At 50.6% G+C, this 27,078-nt stretch overlaps 9 protein-coding genes across 9 annotated transcripts; 4 read left to right on the forward strand and 5 right to left on the reverse strand.

Annotated features, from left to right (window-relative positions):
* Nucleotides 1-99: 99 nt before the first annotated feature.
* On the reverse strand, nucleotides 100-1,020 carry ACHE_11806A (class I SAM-dependent methyltransferase; the record flags this gene model as incomplete). Its single annotated transcript, XM_043276416.1, has 1 exon — nucleotides 100-1,020. The coding sequence occupies one exon, from the start codon at nucleotides 1,018-1,020 to the stop codon at nucleotides 100-102; it is 921 nt and encodes a 306-aa protein (XP_043132926.1).
* A 3,563-nt stretch (nucleotides 1,021-4,583) lies between these two features.
* On the reverse strand, nucleotides 4,584-5,552 carry ACHE_11807A (uncharacterized protein; the record flags this gene model as incomplete). The annotated part of the gene is made up of 4 exons (XM_043276417.1): nucleotides 4,584-4,841; nucleotides 4,890-4,999; nucleotides 5,052-5,360; nucleotides 5,417-5,552. The coding sequence occupies 4 exons, from the start codon at nucleotides 5,550-5,552 to the stop codon at nucleotides 4,584-4,586; spliced, it is 813 nt and encodes a 270-aa protein (XP_043132927.1).
* A 1,341-nt stretch (nucleotides 5,553-6,893) lies between these two features.
* Nucleotides 6,894-7,946, reverse strand: ACHE_11808A (alpha/beta hydrolase; the record flags this gene model as incomplete). Its single annotated transcript, XM_043276418.1, has 1 exon — nucleotides 6,894-7,946. One exon carries the CDS (start codon nucleotides 7,944-7,946, stop codon nucleotides 6,894-6,896), a length of 1,053 nt encoding a protein of 350 aa, XP_043132928.1.
* A 620-nt stretch (nucleotides 7,947-8,566) lies between these two features.
* Nucleotides 8,567-11,425, forward strand: erdS (aspartyl-tRNA synthetase, cytoplasmic; the record flags this gene model as incomplete). Its single annotated transcript, XM_043276419.1, has 1 exon — nucleotides 8,567-11,425. The coding sequence occupies one exon, from the start codon at nucleotides 8,567-8,569 to the stop codon at nucleotides 11,423-11,425; it is 2,859 nt and encodes a 952-aa protein (XP_043132929.1).
* Nucleotides 11,426-11,684: 259 nt separating this feature from the next.
* On the reverse strand, nucleotides 11,685-12,520 carry ACHE_11810A (uncharacterized protein; the record flags this gene model as incomplete). The annotated part of the gene is made up of 2 exons (XM_043276421.1): nucleotides 11,685-12,167; nucleotides 12,227-12,520. 2 exons carry the CDS (start codon nucleotides 12,518-12,520, stop codon nucleotides 11,685-11,687), a joined length of 777 nt encoding a protein of 258 aa, XP_043132930.1.
* A 689-nt stretch (nucleotides 12,521-13,209) lies between these two features.
* On the forward strand, nucleotides 13,210-14,972 carry TUB1 (tubulin alpha chain; the record flags this gene model as incomplete). The annotated part of the gene is made up of 6 exons (XM_043276422.1): nucleotides 13,210-13,234; nucleotides 13,318-13,358; nucleotides 13,513-13,539; nucleotides 13,613-13,688; nucleotides 13,736-14,690; nucleotides 14,744-14,972. The coding sequence occupies 6 exons, from the start codon at nucleotides 13,210-13,212 to the stop codon at nucleotides 14,970-14,972; spliced, it is 1,353 nt and encodes a 450-aa protein (XP_043132931.1).
* Nucleotides 14,973-15,732: 760 nt separating this feature from the next.
* ACHE_11812S (EF hand domain protein) lies at nucleotides 15,733-19,917 on the forward strand (the record flags this gene model as incomplete). Its single annotated transcript, XM_043276423.1, has 6 exons — nucleotides 15,733-15,745; nucleotides 15,884-16,041; nucleotides 16,144-16,267; nucleotides 16,329-16,520; nucleotides 16,580-19,824; nucleotides 19,888-19,917. 6 exons carry the CDS (start codon nucleotides 15,733-15,735, stop codon nucleotides 19,915-19,917), a joined length of 3,762 nt encoding a protein of 1,253 aa, XP_043132932.1.
* A 566-nt stretch (nucleotides 19,918-20,483) lies between these two features.
* On the reverse strand, nucleotides 20,484-23,403 carry PMA1 (plasma-membrane proton-efflux P-type ATPase; the record flags this gene model as incomplete). The annotated part of the gene is made up of 4 exons (XM_043276424.1): nucleotides 20,484-20,530; nucleotides 20,583-22,680; nucleotides 22,730-22,960; nucleotides 23,020-23,403. The coding sequence occupies 4 exons, from the start codon at nucleotides 23,401-23,403 to the stop codon at nucleotides 20,484-20,486; spliced, it is 2,760 nt and encodes a 919-aa protein (XP_043132933.1).
* Nucleotides 23,404-25,136: 1,733 nt separating this feature from the next.
* Nucleotides 25,137-27,043, forward strand: ACHE_11814S (uncharacterized protein; the record flags this gene model as incomplete). The annotated part of the gene is made up of 10 exons (XM_043276425.1): nucleotides 25,137-25,167; nucleotides 25,220-25,323; nucleotides 25,382-25,643; nucleotides 25,692-25,722; nucleotides 25,768-25,849; nucleotides 25,896-25,933; nucleotides 25,985-26,082; nucleotides 26,136-26,509; nucleotides 26,568-26,790; nucleotides 26,841-27,043. The coding sequence occupies 10 exons, from the start codon at nucleotides 25,137-25,139 to the stop codon at nucleotides 27,041-27,043; spliced, it is 1,446 nt and encodes a 481-aa protein (XP_043132934.1).
* Nucleotides 27,044-27,078: the final 35 nt, after the last annotated feature.

A 27,078-nucleotide genomic window follows, 5' to 3' on the forward strand; every position in this document is an offset into this window, starting at 1 on the left:
GCGTATGGTTGGATTTATTGTAACATACGAGTACATAGGAATGGATTGCATTATCAACAGAAATCACCCTAACAAATAAAACCAAGCACCGGGGCAAAACTAAGCCTTCCGCCCCGTAACCACAACGTACTTCCACCCCCGTCTATAATTCATCACCACAGCAACGGTATTAATAAACCTAGCCTCAAGCCCTAACATCCGCACAATCATATACGGCACAAACAGACAAACCACGAGAAACCGGAGTAACGGACGCACGTTCGCGGATAGATCTTCCTCATGCACATCTGTAAAGCCCGTATCGCGGACAATCGCTGCTAACCCCCGTCCATCTTTCTCCCTACCCCCTGTATTTGTGGCGGAGGTACGGGTGGCAGTAGGATCAATCCCTCCATACTGATGCACTTTGCTCATTTCATCCTCTGCAGAGGCGGAGGGCATCCAATGATCGTATTCATACAGTGCGATGCGACCACCCGGTTTCAGCACGCGGTAAAACTCTCCAAGGACTGCTGGTAGGTCAGTGGCGTGCGCGAGAGTTTCGATCGTATACACCGCGTCGAATTTGTTTTCCGGGAATATGGAACTGAGATCGTGGTAGTCGCCTTCTTGGATGGACAGGCTTTCTAGAGATTTCACTACGCTGTGGTTGCCGGTTTTGTAAACGCGCCCTAACTCCGTCTCCGCATTTTTCCTCGAGATAGTAATCTTGTCAGGTAGTAAATCGATAGCGTGGACTTTCAATCCCCGTTTGGAGAAGTAGATTGCCATATCCCCCGTTCCGCAGCCTGCATCTAGCACTTCCCTCCCTTGTCCTTGTATCTTCAAAGAGGCGAGAAGATGATTCTCCATCGCAAGTAGGGCCGGATAAATTGGGAAGGGGCTCAGCGACTTGATATATTCCCATAATCCTGCGTTTGGAGAGAGGGAGGGGTAGTATGGGAGGTGTGAGCGGCCGCCGAAGAGGAGGGCGTTGCCGAGGCGGGTTTCGAGGGAGGTGTAGTAGGATTCAACTGACATCTTGCTTGGGTTTGATGGGGTAAGGTTGAGAAGGGAAAAGGTGAGTGGAGTTAGAATAATCTAAGCTGGGGCTGAGAGGGTCCTGGGGTTTATATTTGTGTCAGGGTGGTGGTGTTGATATTGTTGTGGTTGTATTGTTCTCGGTGGTGGGATTCTTTGTGGATACGAGTTCGTTTAATCCGATGTATCATTGACAACCATACTTTATTTGTAAGGGACGAGCAAAAGGAAGAATCAATTGCAATTTTAATAATCCGCGCAAGCTGTTTAGGGTAGCAATTCAAAATAAAGAAACTAGTAACTAGACAAGGTGTGATTAGGATGCAGGACCGCATTTCAATCGAGAAGCAGAAATTCAGGCGCAATGATCTCGTTATCGCAGTTTAGTATATGTGCGGATGAATAGTCTTGTTTGAGAATGACTCTCCATAGTTTTGTACCTTCAATTCCTGATAGGTCGTTAGCATTGGTATTTCTTGAAGACGCAGAGACTATACCGTATCTCTCTGGGACTGTGTGCCTACAGTCCAATATCAACCAGTCGTTCAGAGTACCCTCTGAAACCCATCCATTATAACTGCCTTCTGGAAGAAATCGCTTGCAGTGCTCGTCAAGCCTGTCTCCATCTCGGAGTATCTCAACTTCCCATCCTGGTTCTTTGATCCTGAAGTCGACACAGCCCTCACCAGCAAATGCCCATTCACTGGAGATAACAACACCACGGCCAGCCAAGGAGTTAAACGTTCTATCCATTATTCGTGGAATTTGAAGTCCGGTTTGCTGAATGCCGATGGCTCATGTATCCTCAGGAGACTCTTTCTGGAGAAGCGACGTAGAATTGCTTCGTATAGAGTACTCACCGATGGAAATTCAGACGATGGGAAGGCCTTGGGGTTGTGTGATTGCAAGAAGTACTCGACGTACCCGCACATTAGTCTTCGCACGTAATACAAGACATGGGTGGGACCTACTTCTCGTGTAATCTTGTGGAGAGGAAGCAGATAGTCTCCCTGCCATCCTTGTCTATGACTTCTGTTTTGCATTACCAATCTGTTGCTATAACAATTCTTGCATGCTTGACCTTCCAAATTGAACTGTACGGTCTTTTGCTCCAGAATCTTCCAAAGAAAGTCCATTGCTGGGGCTGGAATATTTCGTATAGGCGGGAAGAAATAGGACAACGGCTTGTACCTGAGTCCATCAAAGGCAGTTTGCTCATCGAACAACATGGCCACCATGTGTTATTTAATGATTAGAGGATGTTTCCATTTTCCAACTCCGACTAGTATGTCTATGAAATTAGCTTTCGAATAACGTGGTGATATCGTAAAATACATACTTCGGAAAAGTACCGTTCTAACGACGACACAGCGCCTGGATGTTCACTTCTAATAGAATAGAGATAGGGCGAGCATCAGGAGTAAGCTCACAGGACATCTTGTGCAGTACACTATACCTCTGCAAGACATCATCAAACTCTTCCCGGTTGTGGAAAAGACAAATATCAGGAGTTCCAGGCACACTGGATACTGTAAGTAAAGCCCGCTGCTCTGGACTGAAATACACAGGGAAAGACCCTCCTGGATATTCTGTAGGGTCCGTGACTGAGCTTCCAAAGGATGCAAAGAGACACATTTTGTCTCCACAACGGCGGCGGTTTTGTGTCTTGATAAAGCTGAGCCAGAATGCTGGAACAAAGTACGAGCACTGGGCTTCATCAAGTATGAAGAAAATGTTTGCACCGGGAATATTGTCAGAATTGACATCTGTATCCCCGGCTCTTCTGCACCGTTCCGCCAGATACTCAAGTAAATTCGGGCTGTCTGGCCAGGTTATAATGAATAGCGCGGGCTTTCCATGTCTGCTATAGTACGTCTCTAGGAGATCTGTTAGCCAACTCTTTCCGGATACAGTGGTGCCCCTAACATGTACCACAGTGTACTCTTCCAAGAGTCTGACAAGTTTTGCGATTGTTTCGACGCGTGGGATCATACAAAGGGCAACACGGAGTCAGTCAGGAATCTGATAATCATATTTTAGATGCTTACAACTGTGTTCATGATTGAAAGTTGGATGGAGACGGTCATCGCAAAGATAACCAACGGATAGTAAAGTGCACGATCCCGATTTGCAAGGACATTTTCCATGAGTTGACATGTCGACAGAGCAGCTGCCTAATGGTATATTTGCAGGCGAAGCTATTTTCAAAGGCGTAAATGAAGTTAAGAAGGTGAAAAGGATATTCCTGTTTACAATACGCCAAAGTTTTATCTGGGTGCAATGACTCGGCTTAAGTCAAAATTACAGCTATTCATCTCATCTAACAAATATATACCAAGCGACCCTATCCGCCTACCCAGCAACCTTCGACACAAACCCTCTCCAGTAGCCAAAACTATCAGGTCTGTGCCTGCTATATTTCTATGGTGTATATATATGTACAACTAAAAGGGGAGGGTGAGGTTGGTGAAATTATATCTGGGCATCTTCGCATGTATACGTATACGACAATGATGGGTAAACGCCCGTTCAAAAAGAGTCAGTAGATACCAGCAAGTATAAACTAAATATTGATAGTTGATTAGTCTTAAAGATATTATTCTTTTATTATAATATTGTCGTCGCGGCAGAGTACATGAGCGGATGAATAGTCTTCCTTGAACACCACACGCCAGAGTATGGTATCTTAAACCTCTGATAGATTATTAGCTTCCATATCGCCTGATTCTGAAGTTGCAGAAAGGGAATCATACGGTATTTATTTGGCAAGGTATGCCGACAGTCCAAGATGAGCCAGTCCTTCAAAAGGCGCCCTGTCAATCCATCCATAATAGTTACCATCGGGTGGTAGAAATCAATTGCACTGTAGCGGCTCAAAACTAAAAACATCTGTTGAAGGAGATCCGCAAGTTGTACAGCTTGTTCATTGCGTGGAGACGAGTCATGATGCGGGCTATTCGACAGGTCGACATTATCACCAGCGTTGTCCCTAGGCAAGGGAGAACCTCCAAAATGACATGAAAGATGGCTACAAGTTGTGTAACGTTTTTGTCGGCTGAAGATATTTCAGGATGCGAGTCATTCGACCGGTCGACATTTCCAGCAGGCCCGTCCCCCAAGGGACCAGAGGAGTTGGGACTTATTGAATCGGAATGAGAAGAAGGTTTATTCCCTACGCAATCAGAGGAGCCGAGACTTGGAGGAATGGGAAGAAGTGCCTAGCATAGTCGTCGTGGACAGATAAAAGGTGAGGACATCGACCACATTTAATCTTGGCGATCTGACGAGTAATTCTTTCCCCATAATCACAGGTACAGTGCTCCCCACCTGAATCAATAACGGTGCAGCGGCCCGTAGCCACATTTACCAAGTGAGGTTGGTCTGACGATGGTGGGTCCGATGAGATCAAAGGATGTCCAGAGGAAGAGGATGAGGATTGAGAGAATGGAGGAGGCCAAATCCATTGCTTAAGAAAGAAAAACATGGTAAAGAGGGGGAAATTTATATGTGAGAGACAGAAGAAAAGAAGAGGTCAGACCGAACAGCAAACATAGTCCTCTTGATTATGCGCTAGCCTTGCTCAGGAAGTAATTCCACATGACCAACAGGCAATATCGAGCAACCCTAGCATAGCCACCAACATTCGACGCCAAGTCTCTCCGGTGCCAACTATCAAAAGATTCAGAATCAGGTCTGCGTCTGCTATTTACCGACCCCCCTGACACAGCAAGCCCAGCCGCATGCTTGATAATCCTCGTCATCTGGGAGATGATCTCAACCTGCTCAAACTGCGAGTTCCAGTTGAGTGTATGCCATGAGTACTGTCTTATTAGCTCTGTTATTCATTTGAAAAGGGACTTCAAACGTACCTGGGAATCATTATCGATAACCACAAAATGAAAATAATACCCATCTGTCGCGAGACCATACACCATACAATCACTCCTCCCGGTCGTTCTTCTCTCATGATGGAGCATACCTAGCTCGTCAGTTAATACACACCATCCAAAAATACCAAGACAAAAACCTACTTATAACACCAAGCACCTCATCCCGACTCTCCTCCCCCCCAATCACAGCAGCAAAGGTCCTAGAAGAATGCCAATACCGCAGAATATGATCACAGAACCCGATCAGGCGACGCGGTTCATATTTATATAGAACTTCCACCGCGACACTTTGTCTGAAGCCCAGGCTTTTTACCTTCTTTAATCCCGTGTGCCGATCGGATTCTCGCTCTACGACTTGCCTTAGGGTAAAGCCTATTATCGTATTGAGGCGTAGTTCGGCGAGGATGTCGCCTGGGGACCATTTATTATCGTGGGATTCTAGGGCGCGGTCTGGCTTGTTAGCACTTGTACTTTCAGTTGTTATAATTTGTATATGGGGAAGATACCGAGATTATCAGGTTGAAAGACTATTTCTTCCGGGGAGAGTCGCCAGAAAGTAGTGTTCGGATCACCCTGGTGGATGTCGAAAAAGATCTGGCTGTCGATGTCTGTTATCGAGAGACTGCGTGAGAAGTTTGGCATCTTATTTATTTGTGCGTGTGTATGTGTGTGGATCGTGAAATGAAAATGATGACGGAAGTTGAAGCATTGGATAGATGCCTGAGGGCCTAGTTGTTTCTTGAATTTATAGATGCTGTGAACATACCCCAAAGCAACACCTATCCGATTTAAAAGCAAATCCGTTCCTATGTATCAACCCTACCCGCATTCCCTGATAACCACCGCCAGAAAACCTGTTAATAAATCTACTACTATATCTGGTATTCATTGAGGCATCTCTGACAAAACAATTCCAGCCGCATGCTTCATGATCCTTGTCAGCTGTAAAATAATCTCCACCTGCTGAAAATGCGAGTTCCAGTCCAGTGTATGTATGCCATGAGTGTTGTTCTATTAGTCTCGTTCTGCCTTTGAAAAGAAGTCTAGGGAATGGCATACCTGAGACTCATCATTAACAGACACAAAGTGAAACTTATACCCATCTGTAGCAAGGCTATACATCGTACAGTCCGATTTCCAGATTGTCGCTTTACGTGGTGAAGCATACCTATTTTGTTAGCTACCTAGCACTCGAGAACGTCCAAAATCGAAACTCATTTATTAGATCAAGCACCTGATCCCGACTCTCATGACAGCGCTGAAATTCATCTCCCCATCTCCACGTCCATAACGCAACACATGGTCGCACCCTTCGACCAGATGGAGCGTCTCGTTCCCATACATCACATTCATCCAGATTTCTTGTCTCCAGCTCACGCTTTCCACTTTCTGTAGAGCTTCGTGCGAATCGCACTGCCGTTCTGATGATCGAGCTTGATTTAGGATGAGGCTCATTATTGTGCTGAGGCGGAGTTTTGCGCGGATGCTGCCTAGGGATAGGGAGCGTGTTACTGGGTTGTGGGATATTAGGATGCGTTTTTGTTCGTTAGTTTTCGATGTGGTATAGTATAAAGGATAGGTAAGTGAGTACCGATGTGATCTGGTTGGAATACCATTTCATATTTTTCTAAGATCCAGGGGGTGGTGTTGGTGTTGGCTTGGCTGTTACTGAAGAGGGCGAGTAGTTGCTGTATGTCGAGGTCTGTTATTGAGAGTGTGTTGGTGTTGACGTCTGCGTCTGGGCAGTAATTCTAGTAATCGGGCATTTGGAAAAATTTCTTGTGCCGGATACAGATTTTTTGAATGAGCTTGGTGGATGCTCATGTGAAAGTTGTTATAGTTGCCTGAGAGCCTACTAGGTCATAACGTGTAATCTCATGGATTTCTAAATGCTATGTACATAACCGACCAACGCCATTTATCCCATGGTAGAGCAAGACGCTTTCTGAGCGAGTAAAATACAATCAAACAAGCAGCGAGCGATCAACGCTCGAAAATAGCTTTCATGTCAGCGCAAGCATCGGAATACAAGATGTCAACTTTGTCCTGATCGCGGAATGGATTGGGTGACTTGTCCCAGGCATGGATGGCTTTCTCGATCATCATGGCTCGCACGCGTTTACCCAGACCCTGTAACCGCCTGACAAACATCTGGCCCTCGTTGAGTAACATGTCCCATTCACAGATGTACAAGTAGATATCGTGCGGGAGGGCATCGGCCAAGATTTCGTTAGGAGCGCGGATAGGTGACGCATAGGGCGACTTCCGTTCCTCGTAGTCTGGCAGATACGACTCATCAAAGAGGTTTGTGAAGAACGCCGGGAGGGTCTTGTCCGGAAAGGCGCTGCGAGCGCGACGGTGGTCACGTGACTCTTCGAAGTCCAGAATGGGATACCAGCAAAACAACCCGACAATATGCAAATCATTTGACATATCCACGAGTTTCTGCGTCGAATCCGCCCGACTCAGATTGCTGGTGCTGGCCGTCGAGGCTGGATACGGATATACCTCCCGCACCATGCGGTCGCGGAGTCGCAGCGGAACCGTCACGGCCAGATTGCCACCGGCCGAGAAGCCGCTCAGCACGATCCGGCTGACATCCAAGCCTAGTTCGGCTGCATGTCGCGCAAGATACTGCAGGGCATCTACGCCGTCATCTACTGCGGTAGGAAAAGGGTATTCGGGGGCTCGACGATAAGCCACGCTCACCACGACCGCCCCGACCTCATGAATGATGCAGCGAGCCCAGCGACCGTCGTCGGTAGCACAGCCCAGGGTAAAGCCTCCGCCATGGAAATTCACCACCACAGGTAAGCGACGACCTTCTTTGCGAGAGCGGTAATATCCAGGAGGACAGTAGAAGTGGAGAATGGCGCCGGAGCCGTAGGTCGAATCGTTGTCACCGGAGGGAATGGAGCGGGTAAAGGACGGACTGGGAGGACGAGGAGAGGCGATATCGTGGATAAACATGCCAATGCGCATCAGAAACCGCCAGAAAACGGCCTGGGTGAAGAGCCACCAACGAGAGGAGGCCATTCTGAGTATACCTTGGTATCTTGTGAATACGAGTCGAAGTAGGGAGGAGAGAGGAGGAGAGAAAGTCTCGACCGGAAAGCCGGGCACGGTAGATAGCAAGACTCGGCAGGATACGGTAGGTATGTGCAGATAATAGTAAGGAGGAAGGCTCAAAAACGCATTGTTTCGTCATTTACGAGGAACAGACTCTGATATCATTTAATTGTCTGCATACTCTGTACAGATAAAAAAAATCCCCGATTCAGGGCAGTCAGGGCCGTTTCTTGATTACTGGCTCATTCGACCAATGACATCATTTCCCGTGGCAGCGGACTGGCTTCATTTTCCGTTCTTTCACTTCTTTTTTATTTCTGTCTTTCTCAGCCTTACTCAGATTTCCCCTATTACTCTGCTAGATTACTTCTATATCCTTATATATTTGTTGGGTTGTCTCTTGAGAACTGCATCAAACCCACTTCCGTTCGTTTCCGGCAGCACATAACCTCCGCTGATCAAAAAGCTTACCTGCCCCCTCGATTTCGCATTCCTCTACCCTACGGGTATATATATACACTCCCATCCAGTGTGACCCTTCTGATCACAAGGCTGACCCTGTGATTCTCTCATCTTGGATAGAAAACATGTCAATTCGACGCGCTTTGTCCAGAATCAAACCGAGAGCCAACCACCATGAGGACGAGTCTACAAGCAGCGCCTCGAGGGTTGCCTCACCATCCCCGCGTCGCAGCTTTCTCGGTGGCCTCCTGCGTGACCGCGATTACATTTCGTCCTCGGATGAGGCTTCCGATGACTCTGCATCTGCAGGGACTTTGAGTAAAAACCAACAAAAACGTATGGCTCGTCGTCAGCGTCGACAAGAGCGGGCGCGACAGAGTGAGGATCAACGCTCGGAGGATTCGGAAAGACGACGCAGGGACGACATCGCTCTTGCGGCCCAGCAAGAAACCCCCGAAATGAAGGCTCGGTATGGCGATTTACCGTTAATGCAATCCCGCGACCGTCCTCGCGATCAGCGCACTAGATTCGAGAATATCTCCAAAGGCATAGCGGGGCAGGAGGTCCTGTTCACAGCGCGTTTGCATATTGTTCGGCGCATGAGTGCAAAGCTGGTCTTCCTCGTGTTCCGCCAACAACTATACACTTTCCAAGGTGTACTACATGAGCAGCCGGGGTCCAAGTCGCTGGCTATGGTCCACTGGGCTGAACACCTACGCCTTGGTTCCATTGTCCGTGTCCGCGGCCACGTCCAGATCCCGGATGTCCCCGTGTTGGGTTGCACAATCCATGATGTCGAGCTTGCTGTCGATGAGATCCACGTGGTCGTGCGCCGGGACGATCCCGTTCCCTTTAGCGTGTACGAGGCCGAGATCCGCACCGCCGAAGAAGAGCGTATCGAGGGCCGTCGCAGTCGCATTCCGGATCGCACCCGCCTCGCCAACCGTGTGCTCGACCTCCGGACACCTACATCGCAATCTATCTTCCGCCTTCAGTCCGCAGTGTGTAACCTGTTCAGATTCGCCTTGGACGGGGAGGGCTTTATAGAGATCCACACTCCCAAGCTACAGGGCTCCGCAACCGAATCCGGAGCCAGTGTCTTTGGCCTCAGCTACTTTGGTCGCGATGCTTTCCTCGCGCAGAGCCCGCAATTGGCCAAGCAGTTGGCCATCTCAGCTGATTTTGGCCGCGTCTACGAGATCGGCGCCGTTTTCCGTGCAGAGAACTCCAACACCCACCGCCACCTGACTGAGTACACCGGTCTGGATGTTGAGATGGCAATTGATGAGCATTATCATGAGATGCTTGAGGTTTTGGATAATGTCATCAAATCCATCCTGAAAGGCATCTATAGCCGTCACCGCCGTGAAGTCGAAACCGTGAAACACCTCTTCCCGTCCGAGGACCTCGTCTGGCTCGATGAGACACCTGTTATCCGTTTCGCGGATGGAATCAAAATGCTCAACGACTCTGGGTGGCGGGATGAAGAGGGAAACCCCTTGCCCGATGACGAAGATCTCCATACTCGCGACGAGATCCGACTGGGAGAGTTAGTCAAGGAAAAGTACGGCACCGACTACTACATCCTCGACAAGTTCCCTGCCAGTGCGCGTCCGTTCTACACCATGCCTGACCCTGAAAACAGCCGATACACCAACTCATTCGATATATTTGTGCGCGGACAGGAAATCGTCACTGGTGGTCAGCGTATCCACGACGCCCGCATGCTCGAGGAGAGTATGCGCCGCGCGGGCATCAAACCGGATAGCATGGAGGAGTACATGGAAGGCTTCCGCTGGGGCGCCCCGCCGCACGCGGGTGCAGGTGTTGGTCTCGAGCGTCTGCTCATGCTCATTCTCAAGCTGGGCAACATCCGTCTGGCGTCGCTCTTCCCGCGCGACCCTAGGAGCTTCCCGAGTAAGCCACCGGTTATTGAGCTTCGACACCCCGAATCGTCCACCATAGACCCTCCATGGCAGCGCGAGAAGAGGAGCCAGCTCGCCGAGAGAGATAGCGACCTGCAACCCCTGGCACATTTGATAGCCAACTATGGTGATGCCACGTCCACGTCATGGGGTGACGAGCGGTACAGGATTTGGCGTGACATGGCCACTGGCGCAGCAGTCTCATACGTGCCCAGTGTCAACAACCACGTCGTGATTCCGGGGAACCCGCTCTGCGACCCCAGCCAGTACAACCGCATCATCTCCCAATTCCTCCACTGGCTGCATCGTGAGACCAAGTACAAGCCCATTTGGCTCCTGTGCTCCCCCGAGGTCGAATCCATCCTGGGCGACAAGCTGGGCTGGCGCTCTATGAGCTGCATCGCAGAGGAAAGAGTCGACCCACACCGTAACCAAGCGGCCTCTGACGGCGAAATCGCTCGCAAGATCCGCCGCTCAGAGAACGAGGGTGTCAAGATTGTGAGTTTGAACAAGGGCGAAATGGTCTCCGATGACGTCCGCCAGAAGATCGACCAGCGCATCAACGACTGGCTCTCCAACCGCAAGGGCACCCAGGTGCACCTGTCGGACATCCAACCCTGGCGTGACCACGAACACCGCTGGTACTTCTATGCCACCGAAAAGTCCGGCCAGATCTGCGCGTTCGTCACACTTGCCACCCTCTCGCCCGTCCACGGCATGCAGATCAAGTACAGCTTAGACTTCCCCAACGCTCCTAACGGCGTCATTGAGCACATCGTCACGCATGCCATTCAAACAGCCGCTCAATCTGGTATCAAATCCCTCACCTTTGGCGCAGGCGCAACCGCCTCCCTCACACCGGGTCACAACATGTCCGGCGCAAAGGTTAAGTTCCTGCGCAACTCGTACGAAGGCGTGGCCAAGCAGTTCAACCTCGTCTGGAAGAGCGAGTTCCGTGCGAAGTTGGGCGCTGTTGAGGATCCGTTGTGGCTGGCATACCCGCCGCATGGACTTGGGTCCAAGGGGATCCGGGCGATTCTCAACTTCTTTATGGATTAATTGGTAATAACTTGGTGTCTTATCTTTGTTTCAAATCTTGTGTGACGCATGAGCAATGTGTGAATAATGATGTGCTATGTTTGGATTTTGGCGATGTTGATAGAGGCATTTTGATTTGATTTGGTCTATTCCCCTACTACCCCTGTTCGAATTTTGCTGTGTTTTATTGATGTCAAAGCTAGCTTTTGTCTGAATCTCTGCTCTATGATTGTTTCTATATCTTGTATATCCAGCAGCATTACTAGCTAGTAATACGAGATTACTGACCTTTTTTCTCAGTACTGCCAGCAGCACTCTCATTTCCAATACCCTGTAGAATAACCCTCCCAAACTCCTTCACTACCCACCTCGCAATCCCTATAGCCGCAACAACAACAAGCAACCCCCAACACGCCGTCGGCACAAGGGACTTGGGAAACACATTCCCCAAAAAGGGATCCAAAATGACATCCGCAATAACCGGCGGCACATTCTCCATCAACCCCTGCTCATTTGTAAAGTAGTCCGCGGCGGCATGGATGCGCAGGAACAGCACGGAGTCAGAGTCGCGCGACTGGGTACGACGCAGAGAGCGCCTAGGCGCGTGATGCGAATTCGAAACTTGCGGGACGATGTCTTTCGGATTATTCCCGTCGACGGAGGCGAGGCGTGCGGAGGAGAAGTGGCTGATTGAGGCGAGGAGTGATGGTTCGTCGATTATCGCGTCGAGGGGGTATGTTGAGAGCATGAATGATGTTGGTTGCTATCGCCAATCAGCCCCAACACAATCTTTCATTCTAGTAATACCCAGGGAAGACATACAGTCGCCAACCAACAAACCCGCACCTCATACCTCTGCCCCGGATTCAGGCCCTCGAGTAGAAACCATGATTCTGTGCCTTCGGGGCTCGCGGGGGAGGGGAACGAGGCGTTGAGCGTTGTTCGGAGGATGGTGTTTTCGGGGGAGAGCAGGTCTAGACCTAGGTCGGAGAGGTCGGGGGTTATGTTGGAGGAGGAGGAGAGGGGGGACGGGGTTGGGGCGAGGAAGATGGTTTTTTCGACGTTGGCGAGGGTGGTTGTGAGGGTAAAGAGTAGGGCGAGGAGGAATTGGAGCATGATGTTGAGTTATTGTTGAACAGGGTGTATCATGGTTCTTTGCAGGCGGTTAGCAGCTGTTAGAATGTTGGTATATCTTAGCGCATCATGGCAATACAGGGGTACGCTCATGTCGAATTACCTTATCGTAAGTGATGGTGTTCTATCAGTTCGTTAGAAGACATGTGATATCAGTCCCGTGATATTAATCAGCGTTGACCGCCTGATGGCCGAGTCTCGTCCAGATCCCGTGACCAGATAGCGGGAAGCCAATCAGAGAGGATGCTGCCCAACGCGACCCAGCGGGGTTCATTGAAAGACCCCGTACGGTAAGGTAATTACCGAGTGCCGGTATTGACAGCGCACTCGCCCACCACAACAATCAACAATCAACAAACCCGCCGGAGAAGAGGACAGCAAGACTCTCTCGCGACTTCATATTTCTCCTCCGTCAATTACTGTGTAAGGTACGTCCTATATTCATCTGTCAGTCACTGGGGGCACTCCACGAACTATTTCTCTAGCTCTTTTGCTTTTTTTCGTCGAGGGTTCATTTGCTTACCCCTGAAACAAACCGTACAGATCGTCCGGAGCCTGTTTTTTCTTTTTTGATTTTCACCACTTTCCTCTCGACCCTCTTCTTCTCTCTCTGACCTTCTTCCAGACCTTTAGATCCCTAATCTCGTCTAATTCGCACTCGCACTGTCAAAATGAGAGAAGTCATTAGTTTGAACGGTGAGTCGCCTCTTCTCGGTTCTTGCGTGAATGATCTTCGTCAAGATGCCCCAGACGCGTTTACTAATGATTCTCGTCCACAGTTGGCCAGGCTGGTTGCCAAATCGCCAACTCCTGCTGGGAGGTATGCATTGACCACTTAACCCCGTGGAGGATTGAGCATGATGGAAACAATGAGGAACAACGCGGATAGGGAAGAAGAGGAAGATACAAAAGGAACCCGCGGGGAAGAAGGCAAGGTGGCATGTTCTGGAACGTGACTAACTGTCATTCTTTAGCTTTACTGTCTCGAGCACGGCATTCAGGTATGTGGGTTGACTGATGACGTCCTCCTTTGATTGTGAAGAGATTGCATGCTGATATCTTGATAACAAACAGCCCGATGGTTACCTCACCGAGGAGCGCAAGAAGCAGGACCCTGACCACGGATTCAGCACTTTCTTTTCTGAGACTGGTACGTTGGTGCACGATACGGTAAAAAGTGCACTCTAACAAGAACAGGCCAGGGCAAGTATGTCCCTCGTACCATCTACTGCGATCTCGAGCCCAATGTCGTCGATGAGGTCCGCACTGGTACCTACCGCAGCCTTTTTCACCCTGAGAACATGATTACCGGCCGTGAGGATGCCTCGAACAACTACGCCCGTGGTCACTACACCGTCGGAAAGGAGATGATCGACCAGGTCCTCGATAAGGTCCGCCGTGTTGCCGACAACTGCGCTGGTCTCCAGGGTTTCTTGGTCTTCCACTCGTTCGGTGGTGGTACCGGATCCGGTTTCGGTGCTCTCCTCATGGAGCGTCTCTCCGTCGACTACGGCAAGAAGTCTAAGCTGGAGTTCTGTGTCTACCCTGCCCCCCAGAACGCTACCTCCGTCGTTGAGCCCTACAACTCCATCCTGACCACCCACACCACCCTGGAGCACTCCGACTGTAGCTTCATGGTTGACAACGAGGCCATCTACGACATCTGCCGCCGCAACCTCGGAATTGAGCGCCCCAGCTACGAGAACCTGAACCGCCTCGTCGCTCAGGTTGTTTCTTCCATCACCGCTTCGCTCCGTTTTGATGGCTCCCTCAACGTCGACCTGAATGAGTTCCAGACCAACCTGGTCCCCTACCCCCGTATCCACTTCCCTCTGGTCGCCTACGCCCCCGTTGTCTCCGCCCACAAGGCCGCTCACGAGTCCAACTCGGTCAACGAGATCACCATGTCCTGCTTCGAGCCTAACAACCAGATGGTCAAGTGTGACCCCCGCAACGGCAAGTACATGGCTACTTGCTTGCTCTACCGTGGTGACGTTGTCCCCAAGGAGACTCACGCCGCCGTGGCTACCCTCAAGACCAAGCGCACCATCCAGTTCGTCGACTGGTGCCCGACTGGTTTCAAGATTGGTATCTGCTACCAGCCTCCTCAGCAGGTGCCCAACGGCGACCTCGCCAACCTCAACCGCGCTGTGTACGTTCGCCCTATTCATTTTTTCCGGAAAGAAAAATTACTAACTTTACTAGTTGCATGCTGTCAAACACCACCGCCATCTCCGAGGCCTGGTCCGCTCTCGACCACAAGTTCGACCTCATGTACTCCAAGCGTGCCTTCGTTCACTGGTACGTTGGTGAGGGTATGGAAGAAGGTGAATTCTCCGAGGCTCGTGAGGATCTTGCTGCCCTGGAGCGTGACTACGAAGAGGTTGCCAGCGACTCGCTGGAGGAGGAGGGCGAGCTTGAGCCGGAATACTAGATGGAATATTAAATCACTTGGCGGAGACTACCGGGACCGAGGCATGGCACGAGTGCTTGTGCCGATACTGATACCCTCCTGGCTCCTCGGGTGTTTATATTCTCTGCTCGGGATGCTGGGGAACGGCGTTTTCACCTGCACGACTTTTGGCCTCATGCAAATAAGAAAGATTTGATTTAGCCCAGACTGTTTATTCCCTGTGTTTTTTTATTATTGTCTCATACTTGATTTTATTAATATCCCCGGAAAGCAGCGTGAATTTACCGCTCGTTCATATCTGTTTATTTTTCTTTCCTTTTTCTTTTCGAGGGTCTTTTTGTTACAACCATATGATGTTGTAATTAAATAAAAAAGAAATCTACAGTGTTGGTGTGTGTATGCAATTCAGTAGTATCATTTGTAGCTGTCAGTTTAGAGCATGGAGTAGGAGTACGTGGAGGTTGTCGACCGCCCGGCAGAATCCGTCCTCCCCGGAGCCAACAGCGAACCGGACCTCCCTCTTTCCACCCCCAGCACGTTCCTGGTGCTTTTCGCTGCTCCTAGTCAAGCGTTGATTGTTTGCTTGAACTATTTTTTTTATTGCAATTTGTTTTTGACTCTCCTAAGACTACCCCCTCTTCCATCCGTTGGACGGGGCGCTATCTATGCCGTAGCTTCCTAGAGCTGACGACAGCGTCCATTTCGTCACCTTACAACACCCAACTATCGAGCATAACAACCACCGTCTGAACGGAGCGGAGGTCTGCTCCTTTAAGCGACCATGGCTGAAGCAGGTGAGCTTAACAACTTCTCCCTACAGCAAATTGTCATCACCACAAAATGAGGAGAGGAAACGGTGTTGCTGGATCAGGACTCAGGAGAACAAGCACAATGCGGGCGGAAGCTAACGGGTCTCTTTGAATCGCTTCCAGGGTCACGACAGCCCAATCTGAACCTCACGCCCGAGGAGAAACGGGTCTTTTATCAGCTTTTTCAGGCCGCGGATACGACTAACCTCGGTGTTATTACGGGTGAAGTCGCCGTTCCATTCTTCGAGAAGACCAGGCTTCCTCCGGAGCATCTCGGTTTGGTACGTTGCCAACTTTCTCAATTCCTTCATGTGGTTGAACAGTCGAGTTACGCGTGGATTATTGGATATGTGAGGCTGATCGCTATTGGATTTGTCGTATAGATATGGCAGATCGCAGACAGGGAGAACAGGGGGCTTCTGACCCCTTCTGGGTTTGGAGTCGTGTTGCGATTGATTGGACATGCTCAGGCTGGTCGTCCTCCGACAGAGGAATTGGCGCTGCAACGTAAGTGCAATCCACAGCCTGCGCGATCGGGAAAGCGCTGACACCTCGTTCCACTTTCTAGCTGGACCGTTGCCTAGATTCGATGGTATTGTGGTAGACACTTCCATGCCCAACAGCCGTGATGTTGGTACCACGAGTCCTCCGCCGTCCGCTGGTGGTCCCATCCGTGTTCCTCCGTTGAACCCCGACGACGTTAACAAATTCACATCGTTGTTTGACAAGTCGGACGTGGCAAGGAGCGGTATTCTTCCGGGTATTTTATCAGCGCGGGATTGAGTCGCTTGCACGTATAGCTGACGAATTGTCGTACAGGCGAAACGGCTAAACAGATTTTCGAACGCGCAAGATTACCGAATGAGATCTTGGGACGGATATGGAACTTGGCGGACACGCAGCAACGAGGCGCTCTTGATGCGACCGAGTTCATTATCGCCATGCACCTTCTTACCTCCTACAGATCAGGCGCCATGAAAGGCATCCCCCAGACATTGCCCCCAGGTCTGTACGACGCAGCCGCGCGAAGAGGCTCGCGGTCGTCCATGGGATCTCGCGGCTTAGACGTCCCCCCTGTGCCCGCTATTCCGAGACAATTCACTGGACCACAACGCACCCAGAGTCCGCTCAGTAGACAGACGTTCCCGCAGCCTCTCACAGCGCAAGGCACAGGTGGTGGTGTAGAATGGCTCATCACCCCTCAAGAGAAAGTACATTTTGACAGCATCTTCAACACAGTCGATAGCGCAAAACTTGGGATGATCACTGGTGACCAGGCTGTTGCATTCTTCATGAACGCCCAATTGCCTGAAGAGGTTCTGGCCCAGATTTGGGATCTCGCAGATATCGACGCTGATGGCCAGTTGACGAAAGATGAGTTCGCGGTTGCCATGTACCTTGTGCGACAACAACGCAGTGGACAAGAACCGTTGCCGCAGACACTCCCGCCTGCCCTGATTCCTCCCAGTATGCGTCGCCCAGGTACTGCGCAGATGGCTCCCGCTGTCGCACAGGTCCCGGCTCCGGCTCCGACTCCTGGCCCCCCTCCCGCTGTTGCTGCTGCTCCTTCGCCGCGATCTGCAGCTGATGACCTCTTTGGTCTTGATTCGCCGGCTGCACCTGCGGCCCCTTCACAAATTCCTCAGTCTACCGGAGGATCCAACGTCCCGTTTCCCGCTCCTGCATCTCCGAAAACATCCACTACGTTCAAGCCTTTTGTTCCAACATCATCCTTTGGTCAGAGTTTGCAGCCGCAAATGACTGGTGGCCCGCCGCCTGTTCGGTCTCCGCCACCGCCAGCTGATGATCTCCTGGGAGATAACGATCCGGAAGAATCAAAGAAGTTGACAAACGAGACGACTGAACTCGCAAATTTGTCCAATCAGATTGGTTCGCTGGCGACTGAGATGCAGAACACTCAGACGAAGCGCAACTCCGCCGAGCAGGAGCTGTCTCAATCTTCACAGCAAAAGCGCGACTTCGAGGCTCGACTTGCCCAGGCACGGACAATGTACGAGCAGGAGGTCAAGAGCTACAAGGCTCTAGAAGAGCGCTTGAATGCCTCGAAGTCGGAAACTTCGAAACTTCAGCAGGAGTATGCGTTGATTGAGGGTAGCAGACAGGACTTGCAGAACCAATATGATCAAGCGTCCGCTGCACTCACTGCTGATCAGCAGGAGAATACAAGTTTGAAGGAGAAGATCCGTCAAGCTAACGCCGTCGTCGCTCAGCTCAAGCCCGCCCTTGAAAAGGCTCGCTCTAGCGGACGTCAACAGAAGGGCCTCGTTGCTATCAACAAGAAGCAGCTTGCTACTGTGGAAGGCGAACAGGATAAGATCCGGGGTGAGATTGAAGATCTCTCGAAGGACACTGAGCGGGAGTTCGCTGCAAGCCCGGCTCCTGAAACTGGTGCCGTCGCCGCTACTGCTGCCGCTGCTGCTATTCCCGCTGTGCCGACACCACCACCCCAGGTGTCAACGCCTGCAGAGTCCACCACAAGCCAGAACACAAACCCATTCTTCAAGCGCACTGCGACTGGATCCAGTGGCAACGAAAGCCGTCCCATCTCTCCTGCAGTCTCGAATGACCAGCGAAGCACATTCGACAACCTCTTCGGGCCTTCCTTTGCACCACCACCTGGTGCTACTCCTCCCCCACCAGTTTCCTTCGGTGCTGAATCTCCTGCGGTGCAACAAGCTGCTGCCAGGTCTCCTGTGGGATCTGGAGCTCCCACTCCGTCGGTCTCGCCTCCCCCTGCCACGCTGACCGAACCTCCGGCGCCAGCTGAGTCCAGGCAAATCACCCCCAGCGCCCTTCCCTTTGGTGAACCGCAGTCCGTGACTTCTTCGACCAAGGTGTCGCCTCCTGGAAGCAACTTTGGTGGCTTTGATGCATCTGGCTTCGCAACTCCCCCGCAAGGCAATATATCACCCGCCCCCATTGAACGTACTGCCTCGAAATCGCCCTTCGATGACGCAGACACACGTTTCCCTGGCCTCCAGAATGCTCCCGGCCCTGCTGCTGGAGAAGGGGCAACCAAGGACCCAAGTTTCGACGAGCTCTTTGGTGGCCCAGCGCACCAGCGATCTCAGTCCCAGAAGGCCAGCGACTTCGATGAGGCATTTGCTGCTATGAAGCAGGGTCACGGTGCTGAGAAGCCCAATGGAGGTGCGGGCGTGGCTGAATCCGAGTTCCCTCCTATCCGTGAGTTGGACGATGACGACGACAGCACCGACACCGAAGCTCCCATGGGATTCGATGACAACTTCACCCCGCCGCAGGGTCAAACCGGCGAGACAGCGGCTTTCCCTCCCCCGACCGCAACGGCAACAGCTGCCCCTCAGCCCCCTCCGGCAGGAGCTCAGGCTAGCCCGCCAACTTATGATCAATCTGTCCCTCACCAGGAGCCCGGTGATTTGCCGGCTGAGTACAACGGCCTCCTGCCAAACCGCGAGGATCCCACGCATGCGGCTGATGCTCCCCACTCAGTCGAGTCTAGCACCGGCGCGCCTGTGATTGGCGGAGAAGCTCAGCGAGACGTGTCGAACAAGCCCGGTGGAACGGATTTCGACGCTGCCTTTGCTGGTCTCAACCTGGCGCCCGCAAAGGAAGCCGAGGATGATGAGGACGACTTTGAAACCGGTGACCAGAACAACAAAGACTTCGACTTTTCCTTCGACAACCCATCTCAGCAGAGAACCGCCTCCCCAAAGCCCAATAACAACGTCACTTCCTCGGACTTCTTCAGCTTCGACAGTAACGTCAACGCTCAATCCTCAGACCCTTTCTCCCAGCCCACCGCCACATCGCCCAGTGGCGGGACTCCCAAGCCCGCTTCGCATGAATGGGACGCACTCTTCGCCCCGCTTGACAACATCAACCCTGAAACCCAAGCCCCAGCCAACGGAGGGCAACCAGCACCCGCTGACTCGAAGGAGCCTGGATGGGCCCTCCAAAATGACACCGGGGAGGATGATCTGATCCTTCAGCGGTTGACGGGCATGGGTTTCCCGCGTAATGACTCCCTTGCTGCGCTGGAGAAGTTTGATTACAATATCGACAAGGTGAGTTTCCGTTGAATCAATCACTCGTTAACTGTTTGTTCCAAAGCTAATGTGGAATGCTAGGCTGTGGACTTCTTAACCTCCAAGTCATAATTATTGTGATTTTCCTTTCTTTTCTCCTTATCATTGCACATACTTTTCCTTTTGTCTCTATGCTATGTTCCCTGATAGGCCTACAATCTTTGTATCGATTTCCTTTTGCATATCTTCGTTGTATATTCCATTGCGTTTCATTTTCTACACCAACCACGCCAAGGTGTGCTGCTTTGCCCTCTCGTCATTTCTCTCATTCATTCCGCTCTATGTAATCTATATTTCCCAACAACAGGGAAGAGGCGAGAAAAGGAAAGGATAAGTGCCAGGGCAACCGAGTTTACTATCCAGTCTAGCAGGATAATTCATAATCTTCTTAATTTCTTTTTCAGATGGCAATTTGAACCAGTACCATATCAAAGACTAATCCGACCCGCGGCAATTTCATTAGACCAATGTAATACACAAGAATGACACTGCACAGTTTAACAAATGCAAACACTAAACCCAACAAGTCGAGCGGAAAGAATCAGGTAGCATATAAAAAGTGGCCAAAAGGATGGAATGACTTGAACATCAGTGAAATATGGTTGTTAGGGTTCTCCATGGTCGGCATTCCAGCCGTATCATGAATTTTTCTCATGCTGGGTCGACACTCGCTGCAACGAAACGACTACGACCAGTTAGCTAGACGTTGACAAACAGCAGATCATCCACAAACTTACCAAAATCTTCGAGAGAGCGTTGCTTTGCATTACCCTTCGGACTCTTGCCATGCATGATGTTGTCAAAACCCGTCGAGCCATTCAAGAGGTAGTAGAGACCGCCCATGATACAGAAGACCCCAAAGGAAAAGATCCAGACACGGATAACGGCGACGATAGACGTTTGCCCACCAACGAACCAGCCAAATAGGCAGAAGAATGTTGCCAGAAGGTCAACCACAAAAATCGCTGCCGCCAGCTGCCAAGAAGGGAGCGATGACCAGAACGGTCCGCTTGAACGTGTGATAAATATCAGCCAGTTCTCGGTCAATGTAATCTCGAGGAACAAGACTTCATCGCGCCGTCCAAAATTTTGCACAATTCCCCCGTCTTCACCAGCCATCATCATGGTGGACAATGTGATCCACGATCCCGCGGCCAGCACGATACCGAGAAGAACGGACATACCCCATAACTTGGGAAGATTCCACTTCACGGGTGTCTTCGAGTAAGGAGCATTATCGTAGGCAATAGCCAGTGTCGCGATATCCGCAAATATAGCGATGAATACCACTAGCTGGAGATTAAGACTCTCGTTCATGAGCACGATCCACAGGCCCAGGAAGATCTCGAGATGGAGCGATAATGCAATACGATACACGACGTACGCGTACATGCGATGAAAGATCTGACGGGAAGTCTTCAGAGCGTCGACGATGGCGGATAATCCAGGAGCCAGGAAAACGATATCAGCGGCTGAGCGGGCTGCATCCGAAGAACCCTCTACCGCAATCCCGGTGTCTGCCTTTTTGAGGGATGGAGCATCATTGACGCCGTCACCTGTCATTGCAACAAGATAACCACGCTGCTGTAGAATCTCAACGACATTGTATTTGTGCTGAGGGAAGACTTCAGCGAAGCCGTCGGCCGCCTCGACAAAGTCATAGACTTCAGATCCAGGCATGGTACCGCCGCCGCCCAGGCCAAGTCGTTCTGCGTTGTACACGTTTGTCCCGAGCCCTAGCTGGCGGGATGTCTCTCGAGCAATACCAACCGCGTCACCTGTCAACATCTTAATGGACAGTCCAAGAGTCTTAGCCTCATTGATAGTCTTTGCAGTATCATCACGCGGAGGGTCAGAGCATGGCATAATACCAAGGATCTCCCATTGGGAATCGCCACGCTTGCGAGCAACTCCGAGCGATCGGAAGCCACGAAGCGCAAATTCAGCAACCTTGTTCTTATAATCGGCATCGATTTCTTCAGCAACTCGGTGACTTTCCTCGACCGTCCTCAGAACGAACAGTGGAGCCCCCTTCATACAGGTAATACGCTCGCCTTCAGGTGACTCGACGACAGCGGTGACCTTCTTGGAGACAGGATCAAACGGATGGAACTCGAGAACTTTGTATTGAGTGAGGACAGATTTGACACGTGGATAGTAACGGAGTGCCTTGAGGAAAGCACGGTCAATAGCATCGATGCCTTTTTTCTTCCGTGAGGCAGCCAGACAAGCAGTCAGCATGAGCTCTTCTGGTTCGACACCGGCTACCGTGTAGGGTTCTGACAACGACAGTTTATTCTTCGTCAATGTGCCTGTCTTGTCCGAGCATAGAATCTCGACGCCAGCTAGGGACTCGATGGCCGAGAGTCTCTGAACGATAGCCTGTTTCTTGGCGAGATACGCAGCCCCGACAGCCATGGTGGTCGTGACGACGGCAGGAAGACCGACAGGAACACCGATGATAGTAATGCCCAAGGTGAACTCCAAGATGGTCAAGATGTTATTGGAGCGGTAGAAAGACGAGACCCAAATAATGAGAAGAGTGACTATGACGAGAACCAGGAGGACAGTGCCAATGCCGTTAAGAACATCAGTGAAGTGACCAGATCCGGATGAAGCAGCGTTGACCATTGCAGCAGCCCGCCCAACAAAGGTGTGATCGCCAGTGGCTGTAACAATAACCAAGCCGCCGCCACGCTTTACAGCAGACGATGCGAAGCAAACTTCACCGAGTTGTTTGTCAACCGCTAAAGACTCTCCTGTGATGGAAGACTGGTCCACTTGAAGAAAGGCGTCATCGGTGATAATACGACCATCAGCCGAAACAATAGTACCCTAGTGCTGTTTAGCAAGCTTTTTGCCTCATGATGGGGAACTGCTGTACCTCATCGATTTTCAAGATATCCCCTGGAACCACCTCGGACGCGTCGATTTCAACAAGGTCCCCGTTTCGAGCCACGACTGCTTTGAGAGCCAAGGTTTTCTTCAGTTCTTCCACGATGGAGCCTGCCTGGAATTCCTGAAGAAAGCCCACGGATGCGTTCAGGAGAAGAAGTGCACAAATGACGCCAAAGTCGACCCAATCTCGGAGACCAAGAGCCAGTATCGCAGCAGCCTATGTGAACGGAGATGTCAGTTGAGATGCAAAGAGAAGCAAGAGATAGAACTTCTTACCTCCATGACAAACTGAATTGGACCAACGAAAAAAGACAAGAACTTGAGGTAATGGTTCTGCTTATCCTCCTTCAGCTTGTTGAGACCGTACTTCTTCCGACGAGCCAGGACTTCCTTGTCGTCAAGACCCCTCAGCGGATCCGTCCGAAGCAACTCATCGGGAACCGTGCCAGCGTATCCGGGCTCATCTTGTGAGTCGTCTCCGTCATCGTGAATGCCGCGTACTGACTCCAATTCTTCGATGAGGATATCCATATTTTCTTCATCGTCGTTGAGCGACGGCTTTGGCGTGTCGTATGAGCTATTGGGAAATATCGGAGTCAAGCTCCCCTGGCGACCGTAGTCCACGTAAGAGGATGGACCTTTGTATTCGGCCGTCGGCATGGTGGGAAGTAGTATATAGGTAGACGGCGAATAGTATGCTGGGTATGTATATGACCGTAGAAAAAAATGGGAACTGGATGTACAACGGCAGAGAAGTTAGTGAAATGAGGGAGAGAGGTGGCTGTGGTAGAGGAAGAAGTAAGGAAAAGGATAAGCAGGAAAGAGCAAGCAGGAGGAAGGAGTGAGACTGGAAGAGTTGCTTACCGGCGTCTATAGCTGCATAGTATCCAGACAGTTGATTTCTCGCTGATTATAACAAAGGAAGAGCAGACTGGATAAGAAGGATGAAGAGAGTAAGACCAGACGAATGGTTGAGAAGACAGAAAGAAGAGCAGCAGGAAAAGGAAACCGGAATCGTCATATGAAGACGTCAAGAGCATCTGTTATGTTATGACTGATACAGCGTTATACCACATTAGACTGCCATTATTACCTGTTTTTACCGGTTCTGTTCCGTAAGTTACTAGGGCACTGGTCGTGCCTTCCAGATTAGGAAACTGGGAGCAGGTCAGCAATGTCGTCTGAACTTCTCCTCATCGTCATCTTCGCGGAATTGGTCATGATGCGAATTATTTTGGTATGGTCCGGCTGAAATCTTGGGGGAAACACTGCTTTCTGACGTTGATACAGCGTTTTCTCGGAATCCTCAGGCTTCGCTCTGACCAGCGCAAAACAAGTCCGTACATAGCCGGACTGTTTGCAGAGCTGTTGACAAGGATAAGGCTAATCCCAGTACGATCTTTCGAATGCGAGTGACAGAATATATGCAGTCGATATCCTGTATCTGGGGCCAGGATTGGGACGGATCTGAATAGCAGAAATGAGGGGACAGCTGAAGGTCAGCCATCCAGTTGGTGCCAGCACTTGATTGTTTCATCAGAGTATTTAGCATTGACCCGAGCTCCCCGGACAGCGATAACGCTAGCCCACAACCGCGCAGGCAGGATAGCAACACGAGCGCTACGAGTATCAGACAATGTCCAATTGACTGGCGGTCCTGATTCAAACCAGAGATAACCTGTGCATCGTGCGTCACGACCCTTTGTATACGAATTCGGCTTTCGAGGCCATTGAGCATATTGGAATCAACACTCAACGAATCCATCCCCCACGATCCAGCTATCAATTCCAGGTTTGGGGCACTATCGTCCACGGCTTCTGTCAGGGATACCGAGTTACTTACCTGGCAGCCTAGCGAGACCTCTTATAGACTTTGTGTTCCCATGATATAGTGATGCAGCAATAAAAGTCTAGGGGGAATGCAGTGCTATTTCTGCATTTAGGGCCAGCCCCTGGGTAACACTTCAGTCTAGAAAAGAATGCTTGTCCCACATGGTTGAATATATATGGATTTTGTGGACCACGACCACATCTGGATCTCCGAAACTATGACATACCCAAATTAGAAAAAGCAATAGACCTCGTATATTTCCCACCGAATACAACACAGAAGAAAGATATCAAGCCATAATAGATGACAATAGAATAGTTGCAGTCGAATTAACCTCAACCCCGTTCAATGATATGTGCTTACATAACCGAACACCGCGACGTCATCGCAACCGAAAATGTTTCCGCCAAACCTGGAGAAAGCATTCAACCGCGATTATTGGATAATGTTAGATTTTGCTTTTCGATAGAATATCATTCTTAGCCTCTTGGTTAGTTTATCGCATGAACGGGGCTTATTGCGTTGTCAATTCGGTTGTTGCCGAAGATCTGGGTCTATCGCGATGAATCGAGAAATACCAGGATTCTACTATGGTAAATCCTCTATACCTAAACCGTTGCGAGCATGATCACTGATAAATGACAGACCCTGAAAAAAAGAAATACTTTCGCATCCAAGCAAGCCACAAAGCAGTCCCGGGGGCCCAATACTCGAAAGATGCCGTGAAGCGCAAACGCATCGAACAGGAGGTATCGTAACCTCTCCATTACCCCCAAATATAAGCACAAGAGATTCTAACAGTAACAGAAACACGAGTGCAAAGCCCGCCAGACAAAAAAAATAGCAAAAGAAAAGATAAAAAAAGCCTCCTTCCTATACCATCCCCTAATCGGATGTGAAAGAGAGATTGGCGCGCAGAATGTCGCTCATCCTGTTCGACGAGAGCATCAGGGCTTGGTGTACGCCAGTCAAATGCGGAGACGGGAGTTACATCGGTTTGAACCGTGGCCGGATGAGTATTCGATTCGGCATGTGTTGAGGAATAAGCATTCGGGGGTTTTGGTAGCGGGTGCGTTTTTTTTACTTGAATGTATGTGCTGCAGCTGACGGTGAGTAGGTGGACAGCGTGGCGGGGAGTCATCTGTTTCGTGAGTATTACTCTACGCTGTACAAGTTGAAGCTAACCGTTGGAGAATATGCTTCCCGGACCTTGACCAGGATCAATGGTCCTATAACCGTACAATGGAACGAGTTCTTTTCAAAGAGGCGTATCGAGTATGTCCCCTTCGGCCCATGTAGAAGAATTCACTGACAGCCATAGCTCTCATCAATATCCCTAAGCCACACCGGCTACCTCCTGTATGCCCCCCGTCTTCTCCCCCGGGACGACCAACCCTGACAACAAAACAGCACAACAATGGACAGCGGCCCAAACGGCGACTCCTTCCTCGCCCCCCGCATGCTCCCAGACCCCGACGAAGGTGGCGACTACCGCTGGCCATCAGCTTGTACTCCCTTTCCCATTCACCCCTTCAGCCAAGCAAAGAACTAACAGCACCAGTTACCCACCCCATCCGCATCCTAACAAGCACAACCTACTGGTCCTCCGCCTCCTGCCCAACCCCCACGGGTCCAAAGCCACTCTTCGCAATAGGTACGTCAGACGGTCTCCAAATCCTAACAGGACAGGGAAGCCATTGGTCCCTGTCCAAAACGCCGTTTCCTGATGACAGAAAACACCGGCGGACGCAGGTGAATGCTGTTGAGTGGCTGTCCGGTGATGTCATCGCGGGTGGATGTAGGGACTCAAGTGTGTTTTTGCATGATATTAGGAGTGGAGGGAGTGCGGTGAGGTTGTGGCATCCTGGTGCTGTTGCGGTGAGGGGTGTTAGGAGGGTTGATGAATGGAGGGTTGTTGTGGGGAGTTATAATTCGGTATGCGTGCTCCTATCTCTTATCATCTTGAGGTTCGATGCATGCTGACGGTTTGAAGTTGCAAATGTACGACCTACGCTATCCGCCAACTCATCAACAAAGTCCGAACTCGAACCCTACGCGGCATGCCGGACATAACAAGAACAGAAATGAGAGCAAGCGCAAACATACCCAAAGCAACTGCAATACCCCAACGAAACCATACCTCGTCTTTCCCGATTACTCACCAACCTACACCCCAGAATACGACCTCAGTACCGAATTAGGGCTGTTGGCCAGTGGTACGTTCTTCCAGTTTCTTATTAGGTCAGTGCTAATGTATGGGGAGCAGTATCCGACGAAAACAAAATCCAACTCTTCTCCCTCCGAAGCGGGGAGTTAGTCTCGCCATATACATCACCCGTGTGTAGATATACATACCCCAAACCAATCTCCTCTGTCCGATTCGAGGACGGAGACGTCAGTGCCAAAGGCCCGCAGACACCGGGGTTACTGGTTACAGCGGGAGATAGCGTGAATGAATGGTTGTGGTAGTCTATTAAATATCTGTGTATAGTTCTAAAACGATC

This window comes from Aspergillus chevalieri, chromosome 1 (assembly GCF_016861735.1).
Source record: "Aspergillus chevalieri M1 DNA, chromosome 1, nearly complete sequence".
Taxonomy (NCBI): domain Eukaryota; kingdom Fungi; phylum Ascomycota; class Eurotiomycetes; order Eurotiales; family Aspergillaceae; genus Aspergillus; species Aspergillus chevalieri.